The sequence below is a fragment of the Seriola aureovittata genome, chromosome 7, assembly GCF_021018895.1.
Source record: "Seriola aureovittata isolate HTS-2021-v1 ecotype China chromosome 7, ASM2101889v1, whole genome shotgun sequence".
Classification (NCBI taxonomy): Eukaryota; Metazoa; Chordata; class Actinopteri; order Carangiformes; family Carangidae; genus Seriola; species Seriola aureovittata.
The window spans coordinates 19,221,629-19,233,858 of NC_079370.1; the positions used below are offsets into that span (position 1 = coordinate 19,221,629).

General features: G+C 40.5%; 1 protein-coding gene across 4 annotated transcripts in view; it reads left to right on the plus strand.

Annotated features, from left to right (window-relative positions):
* Positions 1 to 6,080, plus strand: part of triob (trio Rho guanine nucleotide exchange factor b) — a 112,539-nt gene extending 106,459 nt beyond the window's left edge. For all 4 annotated transcript variants that reach the window (XM_056379842.1, XM_056379845.1, XM_056379843.1 and 1 more), the window contains 7 exons: positions 97 to 259; positions 579 to 700; positions 934 to 1,012; positions 1,502 to 1,702; positions 1,822 to 1,960; positions 2,479 to 2,665; positions 3,162 to 6,080. In XM_056379842.1, coding sequence (XP_056235817.1) covers positions 97 to 259; positions 579 to 700; positions 934 to 1,012; positions 1,502 to 1,702; positions 1,822 to 1,960; positions 2,479 to 2,665; positions 3,162 to 3,577 — 1,307 coding nt within the window. In that variant the 3' untranslated portion in view covers positions 3,578 to 6,080. The remainder of the gene's footprint in view (positions 1 to 96; positions 260 to 578; positions 701 to 933; positions 1,013 to 1,501; positions 1,703 to 1,821; positions 1,961 to 2,478; positions 2,666 to 3,161) is intronic.
* The last annotated feature ends 6,150 nt before the right edge of the window (positions 6,081 to 12,230 follow it).

Below are 12,230 nucleotides of genomic sequence, written 5' to 3' on the forward strand. Positions count from 1 at the left end.
AACATAGCATAAAACAAAAACATGTTACAAGATAATTCATGATTGAAGATACTGTATCACTTTCTCATAAACTTAAACATATATGCTTCTCTCCAGCTCCTCCAGAGTTCCTCATCCCTGTTAGCGATGTAGCATGTGAGAGTGGCGACAGTGTTACTCTGAGGTGTAAAGTGTGTGGTCGACCCCGGGCCACCGTCACCTGGCGGGGACCTGACAACACCACTCTGAGCAACAACGGACACTACAGCATCACTTACAGGTAACAGCAAAGCTATAACAACTGTTTTGTGTTTGTGAAGTTAATTTAACTATTGCAACCACACAGAGCCAAACTTTACACAGTCCTGCCCTGTAAGAATGAAAATAAGCTGTTAAGAAGGAACGTTACTGTACACACAAAATTTAAAGACATAGATAGGATAGGGAGAGAGCCCAAGTAGCACCTCAGAAATATAAAATGCTCCTGTATATTTGGCATCATGTGCAACTCCCAGAGTATGATCCAGTGGAGAAAAACTCTGGCTTGCATGGTGCATCTTGTTTGATAGTTTTCTCTCCTTCCTTGTATCTGTCCACAGTGACACTGGAGAGGCAGCCCTGCGTATCCTTGGAGTGTCTGTTGAGGACAGTGGTATGTACACCTGTGTTGCCACAAATGTAGCAGGCTCTGTCACCTCTTCGGCCAGCCTCAGAGTCTCAGGTGAGAGTCCTGTTATGGTATGCACCCTTTAATTTTTCATTTGCTAGTGAGATACCTGAGTTTGTTCTGTAAAGGTTAGTTAATGGGTACATTGTGATACACCACCTCAGTTAGGGGTTTTTCTGCTGAAATTTTACACGTGGATTGGACTTTAATTGCTTTCAAACAAATAAGCAGAAATGAAAAAGTCCTTTTAAATTAGCGGTTAGTATACTTACAATATCTGTTCCCAGGAATCCCTGATGATGGCACTGAAGTCATCTGGAAAGGCAGCTTTGATTCTCACTACACAGAGATTACTGAACTAGGAAGGTAAGAATGTGTTGATGAAATCCCCACTTCTTTTATCTCTAACTTTTTGACTGTCATGTGGTGCCGTTTGACCACATCAAAGCTAATAAATTCTCAGTCTTATTGATGTTGTTAACAGTGGTTTCCACAGCAGTATTATTAAGGTATTTAAATGTGTAGGGCTTGAAATTTCTTTTTCATTGACCACAACACCCGCTTCCCTTTGACACTGAATGATCTGACACATTTAAGGGCGTGTATTATTCCCAACGGATTTTGGCTCATCCAGACAAATGCACAATGTGAGGGAAAGGATTAAATAATGATTTCCAGAACGTAGAAACAGATAAAGCATCAACTGAAGGATTGGAAAGTCAGATCTTGAGATCCAGAGAAATTGTAGCAGTAATATAAACAAAATGTCCCTCAAAAAAGGGATAGTGCTAGGATTCTACACAACATTAACTATGGTATTCAAATATTCCAAAAAATGTCATTTCTCCTCCCCAGGGGCCGGTTCTCAGTGACTAAGCGGTGTGACCAGAGAGGGAGTAAATGGACAGTCGCAGCAAAACACGTCAACAAGAAGCTGTTGCGTCGAGAACAGGTGCTGCAGGAGATCAGACTCCTACAGACTGTGGACCATCCCAACCTGGTCAGACTGCTGGACACATATGAGACGGTCAACAGTTACGTGCTTGTGCTAGAGATGTAAGTTCAGTAGTGTTTCCATGAAACTGTTGTGACTCTCGGTTGTTTGAAGAATATGAATTGATTATTGTTGTGAATTTTCAATGACATACAAATGCATTCTGCGTTTCCGTCTTCAGGGCAGACCAGGGACGTTTCCTGGACTACATAGTGAGCTGGGGAAACTTGACGGAGGAGAAAGTGGCTCTTTACCTCAGAGATATTCTTGAAGCTCTCCACTACCTGCACGGCTGGAGGATAGCACACCTTGATCTCAAAGTAACTACAGTTGATTACATCTTTCCTCAGGTCATGTAGTCTGTGGAATATCATGGGGTTCATAAGAGAGATTTATTCCAGACAATCAGGGAATTCTTTGAAGTTTTACAAGTGGGTCAGTGTAGAAATATCAAATGGAGGAAACCTCTTGATGATGGTTTTCAAGCTGAGCTGCATTTTTTTTTTGGTCTTAGTACTATTAGTTCTTTCTAGTAAAATTTAGTTGAATTTATCTATTTTAAAGAACTGGCAAACAAACTAAATCTCGTGTGGGCCAGTGGATGTTTTCTTCTGTATCTGCCTTTCATGCATGAATTTCCTTTTTTCTTTGAGCACCCCAGTGGCTTAGGGCTTAGACGCTGAGCATGAGCTGCACCATCCCCAGTTCAAATCCTGCTGGGGACTTGTGTTGCATCTCCCTCATAACCTATAAGCTCTCCACCGTTATTATCTAATTGCGGCATAACATGCCCTAAAAAAGTAATTATTTAAAACTTTTTTTTTTCCTGCTCCTGCAGCCTGAGAACATTGTGGTGGAACATGCCTCTTCTCAGCCAATAATCAAGCTGACAGACTTTGGTGATGCCGTTCAGCTGAACCCTCCCTCCTCCTACATCCATCCTCTCCTGGGGAGCCCAGAGTTCTCTGCTCCTGAGCTGGTCCTGGGTCTGCCTGTCTCACTGATGTCTGACCTCTGGAGTTTAGGTCTGTAACATGTGCATTTATAAACTGAACTGAATAGAACTTATTCAGCAGTATATAGTACATAGTACAAACTTTTTTATATTCATTTTGTATGTTGATGCTTCAGGTGAGATTCTGCTGTTGTATAGATTCAATTTCCTCAAGAGAAATGTTAGAGAGAAAATTCAAGAGAATTTTTTGAGACAAATGAGTTATCTAGTAAAGGATTGTTTTGACAGTGAGGGTGCTATAACAGGTATTGATGTAGAAAATAATTGATGGAAGTAACACAATAAAATGGTATAGATATAGTGACATCACTGTTTGCTCTTACCAGAACAGGTGTGTTTTTTAAAAGTATTTAAATATATAATATTGTAAATATACGTTACTTATAAAAATTTATTGAAAAAATGAAAATGATTGGCTCACATCCCACCTAGTTACTAACTGACTGACTGACTAACTCGTTGATTGATTAATTTACGGGTGTATTGATGGACTGGATGTTTTACAGGGGTGGTGACCTATGTTGTGCTAAGTGGCGCCTCTCCCTTCCTGGATGAGAGTTTGGAGGAGACATGTCTGAACATCTGTCGCCTGGACTTCAGCTTCCCTGAGGACTACTTCCAGGGTGTGAGCCCAGCTGCCAGGGACTTTGTCCGCCTGCTGCTTCAGGGTGAGCCGGAACGACGGCCCTCTGCAGCATCTTGCCTGCAGGAGCCCTGGCTCCAGCCTCGAGGTGTGATAAACAGAGAAACTGGTCATGCCACCTTAAATCACACGCAGCCGCCATCTCAGAATCACCACACGGCACATCTGGACACCTCCAGACTCATTTCCTTCATCGAGAGACGAAAACACCAGAACGATGTTCGGCCCATTGGAACCATTAAGACCTTCCTACAAAGCCGCCTGCTCAACCACATCTGAACAACGGGTCACAACGGGTCACTAAAGTGGGAGCAACTGCATGTCCTGTGCATTGTTATCGGATAGAAGGAATCCATGCCTGTGCAGCAAACTACGGTGGATGAGTAACCTGGTTCAGACCTGCTGAGAGGACCACCAGCAACATGTCCATGATGATTTCCTTTTCCCTCACTAAGCCACAAAATTCATGCTGCTGCTGACTGACTGACTACTCTGCTGATAAACCCTTTGACTCTCCCCACCTGTCCTTAACCTTGGCATATTGTCATTATGCCTGCACAACAAATGAACTGTTGGAATCTATTTGAGAATCCAATCCTTGACTTCGCAGGGAGAAAACCAAGATTTCTCAACAAGCCAGCGTGAGCAAGTCTTGCGTTTTGGACAGTGTTAAACAGAGAAAATAGAATACTGTATAATAAGAGTAATTCAGGCTGCTTTCGGTTAAACACATGAAAATGTTTTTTTGTAATGAGAGATTACTTTTTGTAAATGAAACCATGTACAGTGAGGAAACAGAGAACTGTCTTTATTCATACCTTTTGGAAAACAAAGGTTAGTTAGTGGGCAGAAAGAAAACAAGAGAAATTAGATGTGTGAACAAAGTGGCACCCATCAGCAGGGTCCATTTATTCTAGATGAAGACCAAAACCATGTTTTCCAGAAACACATTGTAGTTACACTCAGTGCAATAGTTTGCTTATCTTTATGCCCCCACTTTTAGTTTTAAAGGTGAAATCATTTTGGTTTGTGAACACTTAGAGAAATTCACTTATCTTGAAAAAGCATTAAAGCTATTCGGCATAGCTTTTCAGATTTCTACCTGCATCCGCCTTATTTGTAAATAAACGTATTCCTGCCTTTCATTCTCATTTTGAAGAATTTGTCTCAGAAGAATAAAAGCTATTTCCTTTGCCGAATATTAGTAAGCCCATGCAGCTGCTGAGATGAGTCACTTCCTGCAGACCCTCAGTAGACGGATTTTCACTCACTGAACAAACCGCTACTAGAAATGCACTCGTGTTTTGCATCAATTCCCATGTGCAATGTTGCAGCTTTAACATTTATGCAACTATTTATGAAAATTTGTGTTGTAGCCGTATTCTTAAAAAGGCATGTACGTACCTGGTACTGCGATAGATGTCTGTATTGTGTTAACTCTTATGTATTAAGTTCAGTATTAATATCTGCAAAACCCCCAGACAAGAGGAGGGTTTTCAGAAATAATGTATAAAAATGTGTATCTATAAAATATAGGCACTTATGCTTTCATTTTGTCATTTTTCTGTTTTTATTTTCTGTAACAATACCAAAGTTGACTATGCTTTCTTTTCCTGCTAAAATGTGTTTTTTTTTGTTTTTTTTTATTATTATTTCTCATGTTAAGTTATAACAGAGCACACTGAACCCAGAAATATGAGTGTTTACATAGGTTCAGTCTGGCTTTATTTATTCTTATTGTACTGTAATAAGAAATTGTTTGGTGGTATATTGCTGAAGAAAAACTAATACTTCACATGTCTTTTTTCAAGCTGTGCACAAAGTGGTTTGCTGTGTGAGTTTGTTTGGCTTTTGTAGCTAGATGCTGGTGTATGTTGCTAGATTTTTTAGCATCTCAGTTCGACGTCAAAGAGACACAGACTTGGTTGACATTTTCTACCAAGCAATACGTCTGGAAAACTTTGCTCATTGTGGCCCCATCCAACATGGATTTGAAATGATTGGGAAATATATCATACTAATTAAGAGACACCCAAATATCACACCACCAACATTTCAAATACACCCGTTTGATAAGTATCCATCAGCATTAACAGATATCTGCCGTGAAAGAGATCTCTTCCAGTTCTTTTTATTTGAACGAGATGTCTTGAGGTTAAGAAGTTGCTGAGAACTTGTTTTTTTTAAAGTGCCAGTTGAGTGAGTCAACCTAGAGAGGGGGGTGAAACTGAAAACATGCATTGTTTGTTATTTTATTTGAAGGTTGTTACTGTTACTGTCAGATGATCTGATTTAATGTTTAAAAAAAAAAAAAATAGCAATGTGTCAAGTCAATAACATGTTGAGTTTAATGACTCCTGTTGGTCTGTACAGTCTAAGTCTCTCATTTTGTGTCATTTCTATTTATTGGTATGGATCTGGGTTTCCCAAAATCATGCTGTTAATGAGTTTAACAAGTTCTCTTAAAACCTATTCATGAAAAAAAATATGATCTAAGTAATAAAATGCCTTTGGGAAACTCAGCCTATTCATGATGTAAAGATGTACAGAGAGGGTCGGGCAGTTTGCCCACACCCAGGATGTAAACCTCATAACTATGTCATATTTTAAATACACATAGAACAAGACTGCAGCAATGTCATTTTGAATGTCTTATTATGACTTATTTTTACTTTTGCATGTATATTTCTTTGTACAGAAGATTGTGTTTACATGTTATTTTGTGTTGTAAATATTTTATTTTGTCCTCTGTTATTTTGCCATTAAACGTACAAGGAACAACTGCTGTCTCTTAAACTGTGTGTTCACACACAATGCACTCACATACACCCACATATGAAACTGTAGTTTGTCTTGAAATGTTTTTTATTTTTTCCATAACCTTCGAGGGTTGAAAGGGGAAGTAATCTTGTATTCCCAGAATGAGTAGAAGCCAAGAAACCCCCTACAATAATGAACAACTTCCCAATTATGACAGGAAGGCTGATTTTACACTTTAAACTAGAACCCTTGATAAAAAAAAAGAACAGGCTGGTTTTACATATGATTTAATGTTTCTTTTTATATTCTTAATGCTGTTTTTATATTCTTGCATAATGGTGAGTGTGATATTTAGACTGACAGGGGAAAAACATTTTTTTTCAACGATGAAAAGCAAGCTGATACAATCAAAATGAGAAAGCGATATGTACAGTAATAGCGGTGAATGTATTTACTGTGTTGAAGATCTATATCTGAGATTAACCATAAAAAGGAACTAGAGAGGGGGTGTTTCTGGCCTTATCTTCTATCTGCAGATGCTGCTCCTGTGCCTCAATCAGTATACTGCTGTTTCAATGCTAAGAACACACAGTTTCCCCACCTCCTTAACCCATTTCTATGTTAGTCACTTGTGTGTTCATTGAGCAAAATAGGGAACTTACCACAACAACGGTTGTCTTAATCCTTGTAGTGATTATCATCCTTGTGTGCTCTCAGAAAACCTTTTAAAAAAACATGAGCGGGAAGTCCTTTATTGCGCAGCTGTAGTCTTTTAAATTCAACACATACAAATATTGAATAGAAACTTTGCTGTTTACATTAAGAAGTAACTCACAGCTGATCTGCACAGCTGTAGTCTTTTAAATTCAACACATACAAATATTGAATAGAAGCTTTGCTGTTTACATTAAGAAATAACTCACAGCTGATCTGCCAGTTTACTTTTGTTCACCTGCAATACATTGCATCTCTGCATGTCCGCAAGTGATTTTAATGAACATGTTAGTACACAGATGTCGGTGAGAAAAGAACAACAATTCCTGTCAGGTGTGAAATTCATTTTGTTTTTCTCACCTTCAGCAGTAGCAAATGTTTTGCATGAAACCACAAAAGACATAGCTGTATAATCTCATCATACAATCTGATGAAAATCTCATGCACGAGCTGTGAAGTGTAAAGGTGATGCATGCTGGTGTAGTGTTCCTTCTTTTTTTGGATCACATTTGTATCTTATGTTCCTGTTTACACATTTGGTTTGACCAATGAACAATGTGTCACATTGTGATTTGCGATTATAGGACTTATTTGACCATGTGTATTTCTTAGCATCCAGACTTTATATCCTTGTAGTGATATCTCACCGACTTGAGTTCTGGGTATCCTTAACCCACTGAATTCAGCAGTGAGTCACAGACAGAAATCCCTGTCTGACTATTATTTTCATGGTTTAAATGAGTGAAACCTCAGAGGAGATGAAACACACCAAGATAGCAGGTTATCTAAGGTTTCCATTACTAAAAGGGATTTTCTCAGTGCTCTGCTGAGAACACAGTGTGATTGTGACCTACGCACTATATTATTATCAGATAGTGTAGTACATTAACTGTGTCACTAGGTGGCACTAAAGAACTGATGATATGTTGAATAGTTCCAATCACGTTACATGTTTCATTAAAATAACACCCAGCGAGGTTCACAGTACAAAACCAAGTCCCTCAGAGTCCATTGGGGAATTAGCAAGGAATTCACAGGAATACTGTAAGTGATGTACTTACAGATCTCCTCCAGACATGTTTAATGACATGTAGAAATACTCTTTGTGGAATAATAATTAGTATCTCATATGTTTCTTCTACTAAAATTCAAATAACATCTATTACATCCCTAACCCGTTATGAAATCTGGATGAATATACTAATCTTTTTTCATTTCAAAAAGTTTAACTTTTGGACACAAAACATACACACATACTATACATGCATCACTCTGCACAGTGACTCTCACGCATCCAGTCAAGTAAGTCCGAATCAGAAATAGGCACCCCGTCTGAAAACTGTTACTGAAACTTTCTTTCCACTCCTTTCTCAGTGAAGAGTTTCAGAATTTTTGACAAGTTTCTGGCAGTGGATAGAAGAGTTGGCTCTGCTAACTTCAAGGTCTGTTAGGTTTCCTTTTGTTCTCTGCTTCTTGTGAAATTGCAACGTTACGGTTACATAAGCAAGGTTTTTGTTCTTATTAGAGATGGCCATAATTATGTAACATCAGGTAGCTCAGTTAAAGTTCGGAATTTATTTCAAACAATTCTGCAGACATTGTTCTGGGATCCCTCAAAGCACTTTTACACTCTTGTTAAGAAGTCAGTTATAGTTTGTTTGGTTTATTTTGAGGGTTTTTTCTTCCCTGACTTCAATCTCTGTCCTTTTCCCTTTCAAATGAGGAATGCAATGAGAATAGTCTTTAAGTTTTACTGTGTTTTTATCACTGATTATTTTAATTTTATGTCAGAACCAGGAAATTGCAGTCTTTACATTTATTACTGTTGAATACATCTGTGTATGTGCAGCATCTATTCAGCTCTAATTAACAAACTTATCTTTCAAGAACATTCTGTGTTCCAGTATTTTGATGGCCACACAAAATGACTTCAGGATCAGACCGTTGCCATCTATTGGTGCTCATCAGACCTCTCACCCAGGTGCCCCAGTTTTTGGCAGTTTCGACTGTCTCTGAGAACCCTTAAAACCTTTGCACCATGGACTAGAGGCTTCTTTAGGGACCTATAACTTCCATGCTCCTACTCTCCCTACTGTTTTACATTACGGTATATTATTTATTTATTTTATTTGTAAGATACCATGTACAATAGTGAACATAGATGTTACAGCGTTCTACCACAGCTAGCCCAGTTGCACCAGTGGCAGAACAGCACTAAACAAACAAGACAAAATACGTAATACCAAGCTACAGTAGTACAAGACACACACACAAACACACACACATACATCATGTCAATACCATGTGTATGTTGGACAAATGAAAAGTTTTGCTTTGTATTTGTATACAAAGCAAGACCAATGAAATACAGTCAGTGGTTACAGAGTTACGTAGTTTTTAGCAGATTTTTTCAATTTGGCTTTAAAGCTGCTGTGAGAACTGTAACCCTTCGTGTCGTCTGGTTGGACGCTCCACTGAGTTGTGGCTTTTACAGAGAACTGTGCCCAGATGCAGTGAAATGAAAAGCGGCGTCAGGTGCAGATATCTACATCAAGAAGAAACAGGATGCCTGGCCAAAAATTAAGAAAAACAAACAAACAAAAATAAACAAATAAAAAAGGGAATTTGCTTAGGAGTTTAAAATAAACTAACTCTAAACTGCACTTTTAGCTATGCCCCTAAAAATGGGCCCAAGGCAGGAGCTGCAGTCTGTAGCTGTGTGTAGCTCTCTCTCAGCTGGACAAAATGTTCCCCCAAGCCACCTCAGCCTTCTGCCTTGTATACAGCTGAGCTCACCTACTGAAGAGACAAAAATCAATTATCTTATTCCAACAGTTCACATGAATAGCAAAATTCAAATACAACACATTATTAATGATAAATGCATTTAAGCCCAATAAAAATATGTTTTCTTTAAAAAAAAAAAAAAAAATTTAAAGTCAAAACCCTTGACCATCACAAAACACCCCTCCGACTCTACCACACTTGGTCTCCTCCACCCGGAACCCCTCTACTTAACCCATTGGACCGCTCCAGCTCAGGTTTGGCAGTTCCTGGTCTATGGCAGAGGAGGAGACAAGTGCCACTGAGAGGACAGATGAAATGCAATTTCAGATCAATGTATTAATGTAGGTGGAGGAGAGAGACCTGCTCTGTGTGTGAGCATGTGCCTTACTTTAGGGCATGGGGTTTCCCCACGACAATTGTGTTTTACCACGATCCTACAGCCTACAGAATAGGTTTCAGTATGGAGATAGTTCTTAACTGGAAGTAACTACTTTTAACAACAGAGGTGACATGTTTGTCAAAGCAGACCTCAGATTCAAGGATTACACTCATGTTTTTAGCATGACGCTTCACAAAGGGAATGAGGTGGTCAAGCTTACTTGACAAAACTTACGTTTTGTTACTGTTTAACTGAAGGAAGTTGTTTGCCATCCATTCCTTGATGTCCTTGAAACAGTCCATGGGAGGTTGAGGGGAGACTGTAGATTTTAGTAGGAGGTAAAGCTGTGTATCCTCAGCATAGAAGTGGCAGGAGATGCTATGTTTTCAGATGATGTTTCATGTTCATAACAGTAGAGTAACCTGTTGGAATTGGTTGAAGTAGGCTAGGTCACCTGGACAAGGACAAGGAAGCGAGGTGTTGAAGGGAGAGGGAGATGGAGTTGATCTGATGTTTCCAATTTTTGTTTTCAGAGGCATCTAGCTTTCTTGGCTGCTGTTTGAAAATTGGAAAGACAGTTTTTAAATATTTCCAGTGACACTCTGTCCAGCTTTATGACAGGCCTGCCTGAGGGAGCAGGCTGAATCATACAGCCACTGATGGTTTTAAGTCTGGGATGTTGATATTTGAGGGGGGCTATGGAGTCTAGGATAGCTGAGCAGGAGTGGAAGAGGGAGATTAATTTATCTGGACCCAGAGTAGGCTCTGCAGTAGAAAACATGGAGGTTGTGATGGTGTTTCTTTGATATGCTTCGGCAAAGTGAAGTGCAGTAAAAGAATTTATATGGTGAGAGTAGTAGCCAGATGTTTTGGTACTAAGCCGAGAACCAGATAGGGTGGTAATAAAACCAAGTCGTTTAAGCATGGCTTTTCAATGCTGAGTTTGTCGATATTGAGGTAGTATGACATAATAAGGTCAAGTGTAGCATGCCCTAGTACATGGGTTACATCCTGGAGAAGGCCAAAAGAGTCCAGGATGTGTTTGAATTAGTTTGCCATAGTTTTGCTTGGGCAGCACACATGGATATTAAAATCACCCAGGATTAACAATCTGTCTAATCTAACAATCAAATATTTAGGAAGTTCACCCCTCCCAATGCAGTTAATTCCCGTGAATGATTATTGATTATAACAGGGATGATGTGGCCCTCCGGATTGTCACATACATTGATATTAAAAGGGCTGAAGGTACTGGCAACGGTCTTGTAGGGGAGAGACCGTGGTCGTGATGCAGAGGTGGGAGGACAGTAATGTGTGTTAGTGTGCCATTCAGTAAAGTGGGCAGGGACCCCAAGCGAAGAGGGCGTTCCCGAGCGGCAAGTGTGACATGTCAACAGTCAGTCACATGGGTAAGACAGCACCATGTGCTGCATATTTGCATTCAGCATCCTCGAGCCATGTTTGTTTAAGAGGCCAGTGGTTCCAGAACAAGTTGAAGTTGTCGATGAGAGCCACGTTGTGAATTCTACAGGCGAACTGCAGCCAAGTATGAAGGCCAAGAAGTCTGCTGAAACCGCGGCATCGGGGAAACAGTGAGTGACTCCATTAAGGAAACACACATTCCTGATTGTGGAGTCGCCGGTAATCAGTGCGGAGGCGGAAGAGTGGCCCTGGGGAAGTTGTGTGTGCGCGGGAGCCGGCTGTAGTATCGAAGCATCGGCATCCATCACTGCAGAGGGATTCCCCGCTGTCTCTGAAGGAAAAAGGCCCCCGGGACTTCTCCGGATCACAGCCTGCGGCCAGATGAGGAAGAGGAGCTTGTCAGGGGCTTGTGATCACCTGAGTGACGTCCACAGGTGGTGGAGATGCTGAGGTGAAGTCCTGTGAGAGGGAGATCGTAGCGCCCTCGGACTGGTGGGAAGGGGCCTCGTCAGGGAGAGCAGCGGAGCGGTTCAATAGTTCCACACAAGATCGGGATGTTGCTTCACCAGGATTATTACGGCGGTTACGGACTTTCTCAGACCAGGATAGTGTCATCCGAAGGCTGGGCCGGTTTGGTAACGAGTGACCGGGACTGCGGCCTGCAGTAGCTGGGAAGAGGGCGACAGCGCCACCGGGGCAGCGAGAGACGCCTGCACCAGATGTGCTTGGAATGAGCTAAAGCGACCGACATAAAGCTGTCAATAATCTTATCTTTGTCTGGGATTTCCATCTCCAATCGTCGGATGTTGTCCTGCAGAAGCCGGTAAGCCAGGTTGCAATCCTCACACACAGCCTTCACTTCGGCACTCA